General features: G+C 33.7%; 2 protein-coding genes and 1 long non-coding RNA gene across 6 annotated transcripts in view; 2 read left to right on the top strand and 1 right to left on the bottom strand.

Annotated features, from left to right (window-relative positions):
• LOC131936361 (delta(24)-sterol reductase) overlaps positions 1–18171 on the bottom strand; it is a 29277-nt gene extending 11106 nt beyond the window's left edge. Inside the window, exons 1-4 of one of the 3 annotated variants that reach the window (XM_059293305.1) lie at positions 17856–18171; positions 6234–6389; positions 3633–3738; positions 2810–2928 (exon numbers count right to left, since the gene is read on the bottom strand). In XM_059293305.1, the coding sequence (XP_059149288.1) occupies positions 2810–2928; positions 3633–3738; positions 6234–6389; positions 17856–18098 (624 nt within the window). In that variant the 5' untranslated portion in view covers positions 18099–18171. Of the gene's footprint in view, positions 1–2809; positions 2929–3632; positions 3739–6233; positions 6390–8112; positions 8215–9342; positions 9417–17855 lie in introns of those variants that run through there. The other 2 variants (XM_059293307.1, XM_059293306.1) reach the window with 2 other exon arrangements.
• On the top strand, positions 12413–12981 carry LOC131936364 (uncharacterized). The gene is made up of 2 exons (XR_009386053.1): positions 12413–12464; positions 12919–12981. It is a non-coding gene; the product is annotated as an uncharacterized LOC131936364 (long non-coding RNA).
• A 258-nt stretch (positions 18172–18429) lies between the features above and the next one.
• Positions 18430–19768, top strand: part of LOC131936360 (E3 ubiquitin-protein ligase TRIM23) — a 33176-nt gene continuing 31837 nt past the window's right edge. For both annotated transcript variants that reach the window (XM_059293304.1, XM_059293302.1), the window contains exon 1: positions 18430–18659. In XM_059293304.1, coding sequence (XP_059149287.1) covers positions 18579–18659 — 81 coding nt within the window. In that variant the 5' untranslated portion in view covers positions 18430–18578. The remainder of the gene's footprint in view (positions 18660–19768) is intronic.

Genomic DNA, 19768 nt, shown 5'->3' with positions numbered 1-19768 from the left:
ATATGGATAAGTAGTATTTTAGGGGTTCACTTAACATAATCAGGCGATTCCGACCGAGCCCTGGCATGGTGCAATTTGTTCTAGCATTAATAATAAATATATACTGAAGAAATGAACTATAAAAACTAGACTGACAAAATTGTTTATTAAGTAGTTACATGTTTTTCTTTTTTAAATGAACCAAAGCTTGCTAAAATCAATTTAGAAAAGCTTGGTGGTGCAATGTTAATGAAGAAAATGACCTTTATTTTTGACCGGGCCTAAAGCAATTTAGTGATCACTATAATGACTTATGTTGAACTCAGCCTCTTTGACCATACTCAGAAATGACAACAATTTAATTAAGTGTTTTAACACAAAAAAGGACCACCTTTTTAAAACTGCTAATAAAAAAATGTATAAGATGCCAGAATCATATACTTATTTTTGAACTGCTAATTTTTTTTTTAGGTTAGGTTAGGTTTTCCTGTCGTCCCTCCTGGGACATAGGCTGCTGACAAGAGTTTTCAGGCACCTCTGTCCTGGGCTAGTCTCTCCAAATGTCCCTAGGTGTATCCAATCTTGGTGTCTTCTTTCAGGTCACGTCTCCAGGTCTTTCTCGGTATGCCTCTCCTCCTCCTGCCCCATGGATTCCAGGAGAGGGCCTGCCTTGTTATGCTGGATACAGGCTTCCTGAGTGTGTGGCCAATCCATTTCCACTGGAGGATCTCTACTTCAGCTGGCAGTTTAGTTTTTTTAACATTTAAAATATATTGTCTATTATGCATTTCTTTTAGCGTGCCACTAAAGGCTATTCAATTCTGCAATTTTACAGGAATTGGTAAAGATATACGTTGAATGGTCAAAAGAGGCCTACGAGTTGAATGGGAGGGGGTTAAAATCTGTTACTTAACTGCAGTTGAAAAGTCATCTTGGCAATAGTTTTCAATCAGTAAATGAGATATATTTTGTAAAATCAACGACTATAAAAATTACACAGATTAAGATGGCTTAAAATTTAGGTCTGACGACAATCTGATCAGGAGAATCTGTTATCTATTCTGGGAGATCTGATGATCAACACCAGGAAGGAGTTTGTATTATCATGAATAAAAAAAATCAAGAAAAAGTCTAAAAGGGTAGGAAGCAATCAAATCTTACATTCTCAGAGCCAGATGCTACTAAAAACACTAAAGATTACCATAATACAGTGCTATGTCCCGACGGAACAAGCAAAAGACTAAGACAAGTTCTACTACACTCTACAACAGGGGTCTCATCCGGCACGTGGCGATCTTTTTGTCCACGGAAAAAACGTTTGTTGGTGATGGCTGAGGAACTTTGCTCAGAAAAATCAAAGACTTGTTTGTAACTAACTGGCCCCCGAACTGAAATTTGATAGTTAATGCGGCCCTCGGACTGAAAAGTTTGGAGACCCCTGCTCTACAAGACCACATTGACAGGATCTCACAACATGACATTCTATTAGTCATGGGAGACATTAATGCGAAGATAGGGTCTAACAAACTGCATGGGTAGAGAGGACTAGGAGAGGCAAATAACAATGGTCAAAGATTTAAAGAGATTTGTTCAGAAAATGGTCTAGTTATAGAAGGCAGCTTATTCCAGCACAAAGAAATCCACAAATGTACTTGGATATCCCCTGATAAACAAACCAGCAAACAAAGCAATCACACTGTCAGTGGCATTGCGAAGTTGGGTTCACCTGGTGCGGCACTTAATGTGGTGTCACCCCCAGAGGTGTAGCGACCCTTCACTGGGACAAACTTTCAATTTTTGATTTGCACCCCTCCCCCTCAAATTTTTTTTCTATTTTTTGCCGTGGTGTCCTCCCCCTAAATGGTGTCACCTGGTGCGGTCCGCACCCCCGTGCTAAGCCTCTGCACATTGCTATTAATAAAAAGTGGAGAAGATCCATGAGGGATGTAAAGGCAATAAGAGGAGCTGATGCAGATAGTGACCATAAGTCTTGTGCAAGCTACAACTCAAGCTTAGGAGAGTTGACAGGAAAGTTAACCTCCACCAATGTTTCTGATTTTTGTACTTCGTGCTACTGCTGTTGTACTCAAATGCTACTGCTATGGATTACCAATGACAGTGCTGTAGCTACATATTGCCACTGTTAAGGGTACTCGGTGTTGAAACAGTGGGTACTGAGTGTTGAAGCCTTATGTACTGAGTGATAAAGCTGTGGGTACTCAGCTTTAGCAGTGACTACTCACTACTGTGCTGAAGATGTGGGTACTAAATGTCTGTACTAAATGTCAGTGTAATGAAGACCTATCTTTGGGGGCATCCAGGATGGTGGTCCACCACTCAACTTTTTCAAAGCTAAATTGTTATATTATACCCAGCAGCATGTTCCAGTATCACTCTCCATATGCCAAAGTCAATGAAACAGGTGAACTCTATTTCACCTGGCACATGGATCGCATATATAGGCGAAGACAATATTATATTGTAAATCTTTTACTTATTTAATTTATTATCATACTTGAAGAAATGACGGTTTTTCGAGGCATCTTAGTTCGCTATACCCGATTGGCACCTGAGTACAGTTTTATGTCTTGTTGCTGGATGTCGGGAAAATGCAACAAAACTTCATTAATTTTTCTCATGTGATTTATACTGTTTATATACATAAAAGAGGGAATAATAAAGCTGTTAGTATTTTTTATACTAAAAACTGACCACCTATTTAGTAATGATAATCAATAAAGACATAGCTAAGCATCTAGATTTTTGTTAATCAAGCAATATTTAAAGGTGGTGATAACAGGAGACGAGTGATTGAAGCTATATCAATTACCTTTGAGCATTTGACCAAGCTACCATCTGCTGTCACCAACTCATAACTAACACAGCAATGCTGAAATAATCCATAAAGATGAGATGATGTCTCAATACCAACACCCATGATTAATCCACCTGCAATATTAAAGATAATGAATAAAAAAAAGCAAAAGAAATACAAGACAAAATAAGCACATAAGGCCTAAGTAAAGTAATTTGATTATACACACATCAACTATCAAGTACATTTAGGTTTTCCAAATGATATTTAAAAATTTAATGGTTTTTCTAGGGAGGCTACTAAAGAATGTCAAAAAATAAATAATTAGGAAGTTCTGCATGTGGTGCAAGTAATATTTGCTCTTTTGCTATTTATTATTGTGGTCAAGTTCTCCAAAATGTCTGATTTTCAAACTCCCTCCTTACAAGGTGATGGGGGTAACAGTTCATGATTGGCAACTTTAAAGGAGTGGGGAAGGCACTAAAAAAAGTGAGACTGGTTAAAAAAAATAGTGATATAATGGTATTAATTAAAGAGTGTGTGCTCACATTAAAAATTGTGTAATATACATTAACAGTAATCCCTCACTACTTCGCAGTTCATTTGTTGCAATTTCAGTACATAGCAGATTGCTAAAAAATATTCATTGAAAATTCTAAATTGATTTTATGCCGTATGTACGTATGTTAAAATGAGAGGTTAACACTACATTGTGGTTTTTCACATATCAAATATCAAGGGAAGTTCATGTCTAACCAATAACTGAGGGATTACTGTATATTACATAAGCATAAACAGGTTAAATGTATAAATAAAAACAGAAAATCAATGTGCCCACCAACAGTAAGATCATCCAATTCAGGCAAAACTGGTAGAGTCCAACCAAGAGGATTTAGACAAGCAGTGACCTGACCCATAGTTACAAGTGGTTCAACTTTGACAATCTATGTAATTGTAAAATAAGGTCATTGATATAGACCAATCAACTTGTGTTGCGCAATTAAGATAACTTAAATAAACATCACAAAGAAAAAGTAATTCTAGATAGGATAAAATAGATACAAAATGAGCTTAATAATAGTTCTATAAGCTTCAGACATGCCTATCCCTGTCAGCCAAAAGTAGGAACAGTCATACCTTAAAAGAGGAATTTGAAGCCAAAAAAAAAAGGAACATGTGTGGACACTACTAAGTCAAAAACAAAAATAATGAAAAATCAGTCTAAAAAAAGAAAACCAGTAACCTGAGACATCCCCCCTCCCCCAAATCAAAACCATAGCTTTGACTTAACATTATTGATTTGATTATTATGCCTTGCTATGTTCTAGGCTATTTGTAGTATTTGAATAACAAATGCTGAAGGCTTCGTGTGTAATATAAAATATAAGTTAAGACCTAGATCTACCTAGTTCTTCATAATAGTGGTTACTAGATCTAGATCTAGTTACAACTTACAAGATCAGTATTCACGATTCAGTTCAGTATCTAATACTAGAAGATCTACTAGATCTATCTAATCTAAATCTAGAAATTAGTGTGTTAGTCATGATTTTTATTGTATTTTTCTCCCTACATTTTAGTTGAGGCATAATTTAAATCTACAAATGTATAATTAGCATCTTAATGATACATACAAAAAGATCCACAATTACATAGGGCATAAACTATTTAATAAAATTAGACCGATCCCCACTGTAGTGTAAAGTCTTTGCCACTGTTTCTTGTATTTTGAAACATGTTTTCTAGTGTAGAAAATAATACGTAGTTACTGCGTGTGAATAAGTTAAGCTTATGTATAACAAGCCCTTAAGGTGTGCATTTCTAATGATCTGTATAGGTTTTTTTAAATATAGCACCATATACAGAAGTAACTGGTAAACACTAATTCATCTGCCCAATGGACCACCTTATATAAGGTTAGGCTGTTGTTTGACCAACTTTTTTGCCGTCATCATGTCAGTCAAAAGTGAAAATACAGGGTTTCCTTTTTTTACTTTCTCGCATATATATGAAGTATAGAGAAAGTCTTGTAATCGTGCAAAAAATAAAAAATAAAAAAAAATTTAAATCTCGACGTTTTAAGGCTCCATGAGTCGGAAAAACATAGTTTTGAAATCTTGTCCATATGTCTGTGTGTGTGTTTATGTGTAAACACGATAACTTGAGTACCGTTACAGCTAGGTTGATGAAATTTCATATATAAGTATTTATTATATAAAAATCGTAGATCCTTATCAACTTTAGTGCGATTTCCGATAACCAGAAGTGTAACTTTTTCTACTTTTAATTTTTCAAAAGCCTATAATTTGAGTGCTATTTCAGATAGACAAATAAAATTTCACATGTAAGTAAAAGTTCTAATTCTCTGCCTTCTATTAAATTTTAAGTAACTTCCGTTGACCGGAAGTAGTAATTTATGCCATTTCCGATTTCTAAAAAAAAAAAAATGCATGTGAATTTATAAAGTACTAATAATATCCCACACTATTATGCACATTTTATTGGGAGTTCACTTGGTGTGCAATTTTTTTTACGAGATTCTATTCTATTATAAAAAGTTTAAGTAATCAATCGGGAGTGATCTCCCCTAAACTTTCTCAAATATTCTTATATAAAACAACAGGGGATGGGAACTTGGGCTAGATATCATTTTTAATCCATTTTAAATACTTAAAAGTTTTTATTAGAGAAAGTTAAAGGGAGATCACTCCCGGTTTATTTAAACTATGTTTTGTGGTAATTTCAACAACACATACTTATAATAATAATTTTTGTGTTTTATTAAACAGACCAACCTAGTTTTAATAATCCCTAAATGGTCAATAATTTTTTTATGTACCCCCCCCCCCTTTAAAAAACCCAACAGTTGGCCTTAAATAACTAACCCATGTATCAGTCATAGCATCGTAACCATTTAAAAACAATGCGTTTTTTTTTATATTTTCTAGGCTACCGATTAATTTCAATGCTTAAACTTGATATCGAATTAAAGGTAAATAAATGTTTTTAATTGTTTAAGTCATTTGACCTAAAACAAAGTAGTCCTTTTTCTGTTTTAATGGACTCTTGAGGTAATAAACTATGAACAACAAATTTCTTATACAACTGAGTGAATTACCCAAGGTCATGCTAAAACATAATCCATTACATAAATAATGACATTTATAATGATAATTATTTATTTTTCTGGCATCCATGGGCTTTGGTGTACAATCTGATCAGGTGTGAAACCAACCATACCTGACCAACAGTTCACAACCATCAGCCAGGTATCTTATAAAACGATCTATTAATGTGTTAATACCCCTTGTTATTGAATTTAGCAGTCCTTTAAATATTTTTAAAAATTTAATACCTACTTATATATTTTTGGATTGTTTTTGGAGACACATTTATTAATATCTATTTAGGTTAAAAACTATGATTAAGAAGCCATTACTTTTTTAATGATGTCCACCTCAAGAATGTCTAGAAGATTTATTTGAATGTTATGCAGACTGTTTTTATATAATCCTCTCCTGAAACTCATTGTTGCCCATCCTGGCCGTGCAGTGCACATAAGACTTTTTCTTCCACCAGAATTCCATTCTCTAACCTACATATCAAAAAAGAAATGTGTAAAAGTGCATAAAAAATATATTGTTTTTGAAAATTAGGTGCTATATATACTTTACCATGAAGGCAAATCCCTATTTATATGGTTACTCCTTAACTTAGACTAATGCAATTTAAGAAAAAATGTATTTTAAATATTAAGGATACATTGTTTTCAGTTTTAAGGTAGATTAGGAAAATCACTATTGAAAGAAATGTGAAAGAAAGGCAACTCATTACATTTTAGTAATTATTTCACATTTTTGGAGGATTTATGTTTTAAAATTACAAAAATTTTGCATGTACCTGTTTTTAAACAATTTTATTCGAAATTTTCCATGATTTATAAAGATGCAACAGAGCTCGTTATTTTAACAGCAATCTTGTTAAAGTCAGTTTGAGTTTATTTTTTGTTAACAATATTGCTAGAAATTCGGGGGAAACCACTCTTAAGAACATTTATTCCTGTTAACTACAAAGAGATTAGAAGTTTTATGGTTGGTTAGAAACAGTTGGGGGCTGAGTCGGTTGTATTGCCCCTTAGGGGTAATAAGTATGTGTACCTTTTTAAAAATTACCTGGCTTACATCAGATGGCTGAATTTTTACTTTTTAGCAGGTTAGAATTGTATTTCTATCATTTAGACACAAGTCTGTTTAACAATTAATGCATTTTGTGTTAACTATTCCTATACCAGTGTCATATTCAGTGGTCTAATAAATGAGAAACTTGCACATAGGGTATCAAAAGCCACATAACAGTATCTGTTATAACTTTTCTGAACAGGCAAGCTAGTGGACAAAATTAATGTGTTTATGTAGATTTAGTTATTATCTAACAAATAAAACCATTATGGTAATGATCAGTCTGATAATGATAAAAACTTTATAGCATGGTAAAATGGGACAAATGTCGGCCATTTTGTTTTGGCACCAATAATCACTGTGCAAAAAAAATTCACCAAAATAAAACTATTCTAGCCATAGCTATAAAAATAGTGTTAAAATGTACAACAACCAATGCTCTAATACAGGAACAAAGAATGGGCTTGAAAAACTCATTTGGTTTATTACAAAGTGAAGTTTCCCAAGTTATGTCTATTTGGAAAAAAGTTCACAAAATGGTTTTATGGAGATGAGAAATTTTAGGGAAAGAGCAGTGGGATTAAATCCTCTCCCTATTGGACCAAATGGGTGGTCATAAATTACATAAAATGAATCTTCTGCTTCTCTGTTATCAAAGAACAACAGTTGTTGTTACCTAAGAAGTAGATTAGCAGTGTTATTGGGGGTTTTGTGGGGTTGATTGGGGCTTAATAATACTTAATACCACACGGCTCCTAACGCCCTCCTTTACCCTAATTATAGTAGGCCTAATTAAAACTAATATAGTCAATCTCCTTACCAAAACCGGAGGTCAGAACCTGACCCTGAAACATCATGCTCTTTTTGTTTTCTCATTTTAAGTGTTTTTGGGGGGGTCCTATATACAAAAAATGAAAAACTGCTAATCTAGCAATATCTCATCATTATTTTAATGCGAAATGCTAAGGAAATGGATACTATGGCTTAAATGCCAGAAAAATTTTGCGAGATATGTAGTTATTAATACAAGCATTGTTTGTAGAGCACTCTCAGGAGAAACTGAACTGCAACGAAAAACGACCGACCACCGGGCAACAGCGCTCGACAGATCCTAGATAAATATATATTTGAGATATTTACCATGATTAATTACAATGATGCTGCTTCCCTTCTTCCAAAATCCAATTCCCCATAGAAATACCATGCCTCTGCTATTTTTAGTAACGTTACGTCATTGTTACGCTAGTTGTCAGATAGAAACAGCTAATTTTTGTTTTTTGCGGAATGCACTGTTAAGTCTAGTATTTTAATTATAATTCAGTTGTAGTTGTAGCATGTGCAGAAATTGTGGACAATATTATTGTATTAAAGTATTAGTAATTTTGTAAGTATATTGATTTTTTTCTTCACTGCAAGCCAAGTAGGCCGACTGCACTGTTAGTTTCATTGAACATAATTCGTGACCGGTCGTTAACCTTGTAAATACTAAATACTTCGTGCCTACCCGACTGCATAATTCATATGAAATTATATGTAGTTTTTAATTAGGCCTTAGTATTGTATTTTAAATAATGCTCATTCCGAGCCTATTTTGTGCTAGATCTAATTAGGCCTACTGGCAATTTTTTTTATTTTTAGAGTTGGTCAACCTCGTTAATGCTGTTGGGTTAGTTAAACATAGGAACTGTGTGTAAAATTTACGCAGTTACTCAGTTACTATGTAGAACGATATCAATAAATGAAGTAATATTTATTTCCTTTTAGTTTTAGCAATCTTTTGAAACAAAATGTCTAATATTTTATTTTCCAATACATCGTGGTGTGTGGCAGAGTAAACAGAACGGTGCGGTAGGTGACCTAGAATCTCAGAGTTCGAATCCGAAGTGAATCAGCTGTGCTTTATTTTATTGTTTCACATAGGAAATGCCACAAGCGGTTTTATTTTCATCTTTTTTAAAAATATTTTTTTGATCGAAATAATATTTTATAAAATAATTATTCAAGATTTTCCAAACATCGTCGCTCGCATCGCTCGCGAGATCGACTGCTTACATTTTCTTGTCTGCGGGAGAAAAATGTTCACCGTGAGTTCAGCAGGCCTACCATAGCATACGTCACAGCATTAACGATTGCTGTTAGAGATCGTCTGTGGGCAATCCCACCCCTCCCCTCATAAATCAAGCAAATTGTAAAACGACTAAGGGTCATTTTAAGTTCACGCAAGCTTACAGGACTGTAGATATACTACGAATAGCTGGTAAAAAAAAAAAAAGAACTTCGCCTAACCTAATGCTGCTATTACAGAAGAGAATATTAATTACAGAGTATTTAATCTTAAAGTTTAAAAAAAAAGTTGATTTATCATCTTACCTAATACTGTATTGTCTTTACCGTTAGAAGGACTAGATCTAGATTTCTGTTAAATCTATTTTTAGTTTTGGATATTAATTTTATTATCATCTTCATGGGTATTGATTGTTCAATTCATCATTGTACATTGTACATAGTGTAGGCCGGTTCGTCACTTAGATGGCTGGATAGAGTCCTTTCATATGACGTCACGTCCGTTCGTGATACCTACGCCCGCCGCCACAGTGGTGTACACAAGACGTAAACACAATCAGCTGTTCGCCAGCGCTGGACGTGTTCACCAGCGCTGGACGCGTTCACTGTATGTAAAGAACCGCACCCGCGGAAAAGGAAAAATACGTTAAAAAACTTGAACTCTTAGGAATTGAAGATCCTTATACTGTTATTGACAGTTTCGTATAAATAAATATGTGGACAAAATTTCTAAATAAAAATACTGTTAGTAATACTGTTTGCGTTTAGAGTTAAAGTAGCCGAATCTGATCAAATGCAGTTCTCGATACTTTGTTTCAGGTAAGGACAGTAAAATAATAAACTTCATTTTAATTATAAAAGATAACTATTAATAATTAATAAAACAAATATGCTCGACCTTCACAAATACTAATATATAGTAAAAGACAAAGTCAAAAGTAATAGGCTAATAAGAATAATAAGATCTAATAGTAGGCCTAATACCTGGCTCCGCTGGGTAGACATAGAATCTAGAATCTACTTCTTTACTTAAATTTAATTACTTTAGATCTACATTCGATTCAAAATACACCCATAATAAATCAAAAGTAGTCATAATAGGCCTAATAAAGCATTTAATTGTCTCTAAGATCTAAAATCTCGCTCTATTAGTATTATCTAATCATTTTTTTAGCAAACGAAATTTTCTGAAATTGAAATAGATTATATGACTAGACTTAGATCTAGAATCTGCTACTTAAATTAAATTGTAAAAACTTTATACAAGCATGTAGTTGATATTATTGTAGTAGAAGGCTTTAATAAATTACTAAGGCCTACCTACTTTGTTGTCTTTTTACAGCAATATGTATCTGATACTGGACTGAGTTTAATTAAATTCAAATTCATATCTAGTAATTGGTCTACTAAGTTTTTGTAGCCTAGTAGTACAATCTAGATCATACCAGCCAACAACAAATAACCACATTATTATTATTTGGTTAATGATTAGGCTAATTTTTTTTTAAATCCACTGTTTATAAAAGAAACAAATCAAGCTAGAAACATTATAAGTGAGATGGTTTAGAATAATAACAATGGACCCAGTCTACAATTGATACAATTGCAGGTCTACATAGGGCCTACAGTCTAGTAGTTTACAGTAGGCACCTAGTGTGTAGCTAGTATACTAGTGTGTAGCTGTCCAGAGTTAAGATTCTTAATGCCTTAATGCTTTCCCCTGATAAGCCGTGTGTGCTATAAATGACATAACATGACACCGAGGTGAGAAGTGTTGAGGGGAGAGCAGTGGGACTTTCCCCTTTGTTCTCCCTGCTGGGCCCTGAGGGTCAAAATTATATAAGAAATACTATCTCTGTGGGGCTGGGTATCACGGAGGTGAGACATTTTCAGGGGAGGGCAGGGCAGACTCCTCTTTGGTTTTATTGTGGGCTAGAAACAGGTGGGGGCAGCCATCGTGAGGGTTGAACATCAGTATTAATGTGTCTGATCACTTCCCTGCTGGATTATAAGGGTCTTAAATTGTATAACATGCTACCCAGATTGGTTATTCCATGGATTATATTAGCCGTTGTAGTGTGGGTTTTGTAGGAGTTAAGTGGTCTTACGTTTGCTACAGTAGATAACCTCTAATATATTACTGCATTTGATCAGATTCGTCTACTTAAACTCTAAACGCAAACGGTATTACTAACAGTATTTTTATTTAGAAATTTCGGCCACATATTTATATTATCCATGAAACTGTCAATAACTGTATAAGGATCTTCAATTCCTAAGAGTTCAAGTTTTTTAACGTATTTTTCCTTTTCCGCGGTCGCGATTCTTTACATACGGTGAACACGTCCAGCGCTGGTGAACACGTCCAGCGCTGGCGAACAGCTGATTGTGTTTACGTCTGATGTACACCACTGTGGCGGCGGGCGTAGGTATCACGTGATTTAGGTCACGTGTTTGCAAGGACTCTATTGACCTCTGACCCTGAAACGTCACGCGTCGTTTTCTGACGGTTTCTACGTTTATTTTAGGGGTCCTATCCACGACAAATTAAAGAACTGTTTATCTCGCCAATTCTCATCATTATTTCAACACAAAATGCTAATAAAATGGATAATATGCCTTAGAATGCCAGAAAAAATCGCGAGAATTGTGTTTGTAAATAATGAGAGGATTTCTAGTGGAGCACTCTCCGTAAAAACTGAACCGCGGCCAAAAACGACCCAATAATGGGAAAAACGGCTCTGATAACACTAAATTAATATATAATTGAGATAATTACCATGTATACTTACAGTATTATCGATTCTACTTTCCAAAATCTAATTCCAAAATGAGGTACCCACGCTGACATTTCTATCCGCTATTTTTAGTATCATGACGTCATTGCTACGCTAGTTGCCAGACTGAAACAACTAGTTTTTGTTTTTTACGGAATGAACTGTTAAGTCTAGTATTTTAATTATTATTAAATATTATTCAATTGTAGCATGTGCGGAAAAAGTAAAATTATGGACATTATTATTGTATTAGTAATTTTATTAGTATATTGATTTTTTCTTCACTGTGGGCCGACCGTTGCTGCATTCGTGAACGGTGGTTAACCTAGTCAACGCCGCGCGGCCTATTCGTTTATATAATCAGTGATGCTCGTTCAGTGGCCTTTTTCAGCGCTAGGCCTAATTACGGGCGATTTTTAGACTTAATTGAGTGGCCGTTAGCCTTTTTCATTGCTGCGTATTTTAAAAAATGCTCGTTCAGCGGCCCTTTTTTTTTTTGGCGCTAAATAATCTGTTTACTGCATTTTAAGCGTTTATTTATTTATTTTTTTAAGCTAGACGTAGATCTAGTTAAAAAAAATATTTTTTTATACAGGTGGCTGATATTAGGTAGCCCAAACTGAAATTAACTATTGATTGCAGACTTCTGGAGTGAGTATGTCATGAAAGAACTTTTAATTGTAAGGTCTATGCCACAAATTTTATAAAAATATCTCAATAAATAAAAAAGTTATGCGATTTTTAAAAAAGCAAAATTTGGTAAAAAACTGATTTTCAAAAAGTGCCATTTTTGAGAACCCATATTTTTTAAACTAAATAACATAGAAGTGTGGAAATTGGTAAAGTTGCTGCAAAGTTTGTAATATATATGCCCAATTTTTTTCAGTCATCTAAAATGAGTCTTTCTAAGGTAAAAAAATAATTGAAAATGACAAAAATGCGTTTTGGTCACTTTTATTTTCATAAAAAAAAAAAATTCAATTTTTTTTTTTTTTGCTTTGGAATAACTCTAAAATTATTGTGTTGGTAACATCGACGTGGAAAAATGTGTTAATTATTTTCAAAAATCACATGAGTTAAAATATTATTTTAAAAAATACCACAGTTATCTAGTGCAGGAGAAACAGAATCAAAATTTAGTAGAGTAAATGTAATGTAGTTTAATAAAGACGTGATGCCTACAAGTGATGCAGCAGTTGATGCCACATGCTTTGGTTTCTTTTCAAACCTGATAACTGCTTTGGGGGAACAGTTTTGGGGGAACATCTTTGTACGTCTTGTTTCCCTCAACCTTGATCTTGTGGAGCATCAAGAGTAAGTAATATGTTTTGGGAATTGTAGGGGGGAGGGGAGAGTGGGGTCTTGGCCTTCTTCCCTTCCCTTGTAAGAAAAGTTCTGGATAGGCCACCGTAAATGTCTCCAGCTATGGAACGAACAATTGATTTAGTGATTAATAAAATATAATTAAATTTACTACTAGCCTATTGTGTAGGCCTACTATTTGTCCTATGACTATAACTGGAAACATATGAAAAAGCCTGAAAACACCTTTTTGTTAAAAGTAATTTATATTTTATATATATTTTTAAGAGTATTTCTACTGAATGAAATTTGAAATAATCGTTGCTTGTCCCACAATGGTTGAGATATCCAATGATGAAGATGCCATACTGTGGTTCTCAACATCCTATAGGACAACTTAACTGTCCTTCATGGTTACTATTATATGCATATAAAATAAATAAATAATGAGAAATACTACTAGTACTACTTACACTTACAACTAATATAACATTTAAAACTAAGTCACAACATGTAGAATCTTAATAAATTGCACCACCATCTAAAAATTGATCTGGTATATTTTATTACGGAGACTGGCGCAGACCATTTCACATTATTTAGCAGGGGAATCAGAATCATAGTGCATAACAGAAAATAAAAAAATTAATCACATTAGTCCTTAAAATTTAGTGTCTTTTGTTTTAAATAAATCAATAAAAATGTGTAGTTATTTTAATTATACATTTCTTTTGTGTTTCATTAATATTTTATAAGTATTTAACCTTCGTTCCCTGTAAATAATTGAGTTTGTCCACATAGTTACCAGGATTGTCTGGTGGCCATTTTGAATTTGTCGATTCATAATTTTGACGTGATAGTCCAAATAAACTGTAGTAATACGACCCTATCATTAATCCCGTTCGATAGATTTTAAAGAATTAGTAAACACTAGCATCTAATAGTTAAGTGCATCCATATTTTAAGTCCCTAGAATGTCCTGAATTAAATAGCTTCACGTCTAAACACACCCTGTGTACAAGCGTAGTTCACACGCAAGAAACCGTGGACTAGTAGAGTTCAAATTTACATTAATAACGTGTACTAATTAAACCAAACTGACATTCAAACTTAAAATTCATTTATTAAAATGGAAATGAAACTTTAAAAATGGTACTTACAACTTGTTTGAAGGCTCTAGCAAGGGTAAAATCCCTTTAGCATCATCGGTCGTCAACCTTTAAAACCGTTCGGCGAGCAACTTACTCGGGGCTGAAAGTCGACTCGAGGGTTATATGTTTATTGGGGGTATGGCTTCGCGACCGTAAATCAGAAATACTTGAATTTACAACACAAAGTAGTTATAAAACTGAACTTTACATCGGTGTAAAAATTGAAACAGAATTAGTTTGTTTCCGTGTATATATCGTCATTTAAAGTTTAAAATCTGTATTTTTTAAATGAAATAAACAAGTTATTTTTTCAATTTATACATCAAACGATAGCCTAGAATTCGATCTTTAAAATGACATTAAGATTATGCTTCTACGATGCTTCGTCGCGAAGCCACGACCAAATAAAACAGTGTGGGGTCGATCGGTACACGCAAAACGGTGAAATTTGTTGACGTAACTGATACTTTTCAAACAAATATAAAACACATTCCAACATGTGTTACAGATGTAAAAATACCAGATTACGACAGATAAAGACTTAAACTTTGTTGACATATAATTTGTATTCTTATAGGACAACTAGAAGTAGTGAAATTTTTTTTTGAAAACCGCAAAAACTGACCCTAAAACGCACTTTTTCGCCAGTTTGGACTACCTACTGATATGCGAACTTTAAAAAAAAATGACCGAGCTTTAAAAAAAAATGAACAGAAGGGAAATAGGTCTGTTATTCAATTAGCTTGAAGAAGGGTGGGGGGGGGGGGGGGGAAAGAGAGAGAGAAGTGAAGACACCGACCATCTCGTGTACGCGTGTTCATTCTATGACATGTACTATAGGCCTGCTGAAGTCACGGTGACCCCGCGACCGTGGTGGGAATTTTCATCCACAGGATAGTAAACATAAGCAAGCAATCAAGCGAGTGACGATGTTTGGAGATTTTATTTAAAAAAAAAAATCACATACGTCATGTTTTCAAGATAAAAAAAAAATGTAATGTAAAAAAAAAAAGACACTAATACTCATGTATGAACCTCAGCTGCCACACTGTTGACTCAATATAATGTGATTGAGTGTAAAATGTATTTGTATTTATAAACTTAACTCTTAACTATTACTATCATATTATTTTATGCATATTTATTATTTAAAATTAGAATTTGAAATAAAAATATTTATTATGGTCATTTGATTTATGCAGGTGTTCATTACTTCATAAAATGGTATGAATAACATGTAGAGTAGAATTTAATAAATAATAAAATAACTAGATCTAGTTTTATTATCAACCAGTTGCTTTTTGTTATTTTCCGGTGAGTAAATAACCTAAGCTGACGCAATTACCATGGCGGGAATTAAAAGCTCGGGCACACAAGTCCACGACGTCATGTTATGCCGGTCGAGGAGCAAAAACGATGTTCTTACTTTCATTTTCCATTCTCGGAAAAATTTTAAATTCTCTCTTTTCTCGTCAACCGTTTAAGCTAGATATTTAAATGTGGTGTCAAATGTTCTCTTAAGGGGTAAGGAACTTAATGGTGTATTTGAAATAACAGAATATTTTATTTTAAAAAATCCATAATTAAACCTACTAATTAATAGGTTGAATTATGGATTTTTTTAAATAAAATATTATGTTATTTCAAATACACCATTAAGTTCCTTACCCCTTAAGAGAACATTTGACACCACATTTGAATATCTAGCTTACTCGGTTGACGAGAAAAGAGAGAATTTGAAATTTTTCCGATATTGGAAAATGAAAGACAAAACCGCGTTTTAGCCCCTCGACCGGCATAACATTACGTCGTGGACGTGTGTACACGAGCTATTAATTCCCGCCATGGTAATTGCGTCAGCTTAGGTTATTTACTCACCGGAAAATAACAAAAAGCAACTGAACAAAAAGCAACTGGTTGATAATAAAACTAGATCTAGTTATTTTATTATTTATTAAATTCTACTCTACATTTTATTCATACCATTTTATGAAATAATGAGCACCTGCATAAATCAAATGACCATAATAAATATTTTTATTTCAAATCCTAATTTTAAATAATATATGCATAAAATAATATGATAGTGTAATAGTTAAGATAGTTTATAAATAAAAATACATTTTACACTCAATCACTTTATATTGAGTCAACAGTGTGGCAGCTGAGGTTCATACATGGTATTAGTGTCTTTTTTTTTTTTTTTTACATTACATTTTTTTTCATCTTGAAAACATGACGTATGTGATTTTTTTTTAAAATAAAATCTCCAAACATCGTCACTCGCGTGATTGCTTGCTTACGTTTACTATCCTGTGGATGAAAAATCCCACCACGGTCGCGGGTCACCGTGAGTTCAGCAGGCCTATAGTACACATCATAGAATGAACACGCGTACACGAGATGGTCGGTGTCTTCACTTCTCTCTCTCTTCCCTCCCCCCCCCCCCTTCTTCAAGCAAATTGAAAAACAGACCTACTTCCCTACTTCTGGACATTTTTTTAAAAGTTCGGTCATTTTTTTAAAAGTTCACATATCATTATCAGGCATGCTAGACAGCCAGCTGTATAAAAATTATTTTTTTTTAAAACTAGATCTACGTCTAGCTTAAAAAAAATAAATAAACGTTTAAAATGCCCGTAAACAGATTATTTAGCGCAAAAAAAAAGGCCGCTGAACGAGCATTTTTTAAAATACGCAGCAATGAAAAAGGCTAACGGCCGATCAATTAAGTCTAAAAATCGCCCGTAATTAGGCCTAGCTTTGAAAAAGGCCACTGAACGAGCATCACTGATTATATAAACGAATAGGCCACGCAGCGTTGACGAGGTTAACCACAGGTCACGAATGCAGCAACTGTCGGCCCACAGTGAAGAAAAAAAATTAATATACTAATAAAATTACTAATACAATAATAATGTCCATAATTTTACTTTTTCCGCACATGCTACAATTGAATTATAATTAAAATACTAGATTTAACAGTTCATTCCGCAAAAAACAAAAACTAGTTGTTTCTGTGAGGTAACTAGCGTAACAATGACGTCATGATACTAAAAATAGCGGATAGAAATGTCAGTGGGGGTACCTCATCCTCGAGTGAGATTTTGGAAAAAGTAATCAAAAATACTGTAAATATACATGATAAATATATCAATTATATATTAATGTACAGTTAGTCGAGCCGTTTTCCCCGTTAGTCGGTCGTTTTTGGCGGCGGTTCAGTTTTTACGGAGAGTGCTCGACTGGACATGCTCTCATTATTTACAACCACGAATCTTGCGATTTTTTCTGGCATTCTAAGGCATATTATCCATTTTATTAGCAATTTGCATTAAAATAATGATGAGAATTTGCGATATAAACAGTTTTTTCATTTGTCGTGGATGGGACCCCTAAAATAAACGTAAAACCCGTCAGAAAACGACGCATGACGTTTCAGGGTCAGAGGTCAATCCTACCATCTAAGCAATGCGCCAGACTACTAATTAAACCTAATATTAGGCATTAGGGTCTATCCATAGACCTGTTAATATTATTTTTAACCAATTTGGCCCTTTGCCTTTTTAAAAAATTTCATTTAAATTACCTGTTGTTGAACATATTTTACACGTTTATCGTGTTGTTTAGGAGCTGAATTGAACGCAAATACCAGTTTTAATCGAAGATACATCAGTGCGTCATACAACACCGACAGTGGTAATAAAAACAGGCAAACAAAAATCCAGCGATAGTGAATAAGAATATATTCCATGCCCTTGTATCGCATCCATGACACAGACAAAACTGTGGGAATGATAATATACACCAATAGGTTTAATGGAACATCCATATTGAATGGAAGCAACTGAACGTCAAAACAAGTATTTTGCAGCTCGATGCCGGCTCGTTGAAGATAAAATGGCTAACATGGCAGATCAAAAATAAATTTTAGATGCCAAAACTTTTTAGACTTTTAAAATTTTTACTGAATATGTTGTTTATTTTGCTAATAAAATAAAAATGTATAGATCTAAGTTCTATTGTAATTTCTCAATTTTTTATTTAATAAACAGTGATTTTTATCAAATGTTAATAAATCCTTATTTAATTTTAAATAGTTAATAATTAGGCCTACTATTTTACTAAATTATAGGCCTATTTTTAAGCGTTTTGAGGCCTAAACAAAGTTGCTAGTGCCTAATGGCCTTCAGTTTGTGGAAACAATTTGTGGTAGCTTAAATAGAAATACTTGGCGTAGCCTAGATTTAAAAGATCTGATTTTTATCTAGATTCTAGAATCTAGATCTCTAGATCTAAAAACCGTGTCAAAATGGCCACTGGAGCTAATAGAGAGCACAAATCTGCCTCGGTGTTTACACCTCTTTCACCAGCACAAACGCAATCAGATAACGTAATAAATAAGATCAATTAATTTAATTAATATTTAATAATTACTCTACTGACTCTACTCTAGATCTAGATAATAAAAATATCTCATTATTTATAATTTACGCCTACTAATATATAAATATAATAATTTAATTTTTATTATAAATTATAGGCTAGATCTAGAGAATAATAATAATTAGTAATTAGGTAATCTATCGTTTTAATTTTAGCGTAATCAATTCGACTGCAGTAGTAGTAGTAGTAGTAATGTGCGGGAGAGGTAACTGATGAATATATATTATATTTGTTTCAATAAGTTTATTTAAGTCAAATTTTACAAAATATAACAGATAATTGATTTAAAATAACAATCAGTGACCAAAACAATTTAAAATAATATGAAACTAACTTTAAACTAGGTGTTTGAGATAAATATTAGTAGATAAAAACAGCGGCCATCTTTCCAAATAAAATTTAGAGTAGTTTCCCTTGATACAAATGTCTATTCGTAGGATATTGTGTTGACTTTGTTGTTTATTATACCTAGCTGTCTTGTTTAATGTAAGTAGTACATATCGCCGTCTTCTCATCTTTAATTTCAATTGAAATGAAGGTTATTTATGTATGGGATCCTCCCCCCCCCCTCGTCGCCCTCCTCCTTTTGGGAGGTCCAACATTTATTAAACCCTTTTGTACTGATGAACTTATCAATTATTAGGTCGTCCATATTCTTCATAAATGACGTTGGACTCAAAATATGGGACAGGGTAAAATATTATTTTTTTTTAATGATGAACAATATATTCGTTTTTGTTAGAAATTGTGATTACGCGTTCGGGTATAGTAGAACTGCGATATGATATTAAATCATCATATTGCTTTTAGTGACGATTGGGGAAAAGGGAATTCATTGGGAAAAGTATGATGTCATTTATGGACAGGGCTGGCGCTACCTATAATGCGAACTAGACTGTCGCCTAGGGCGATGTCCGTATGGGGGGGGGGGGCCAAAATGGGTTGGAAAAACAAATTGAAAGTTTGAGGGGGGTGCAAATCGTAAGCTTGTCCCCGGGCGCCTGGAAGGGTAGCTACGCCTCTGATAATACGGGGAGCATGAAAAAAATTGTGGGG

Source organism: Physella acuta, unplaced genomic scaffold (genome assembly GCF_028476545.2).
Source record: "Physella acuta isolate Inbredline_101_S28 unplaced genomic scaffold, ASM2847654v3 ptg000176l, whole genome shotgun sequence".
In the NCBI taxonomy this organism is placed as follows: domain Eukaryota; kingdom Metazoa; phylum Mollusca; class Gastropoda; family Physidae; genus Physella; species Physella acuta.
Note: the sequence above shows the minus strand (reverse complement) of the source record. Positions and strands in the feature narration are given on the sequence as shown.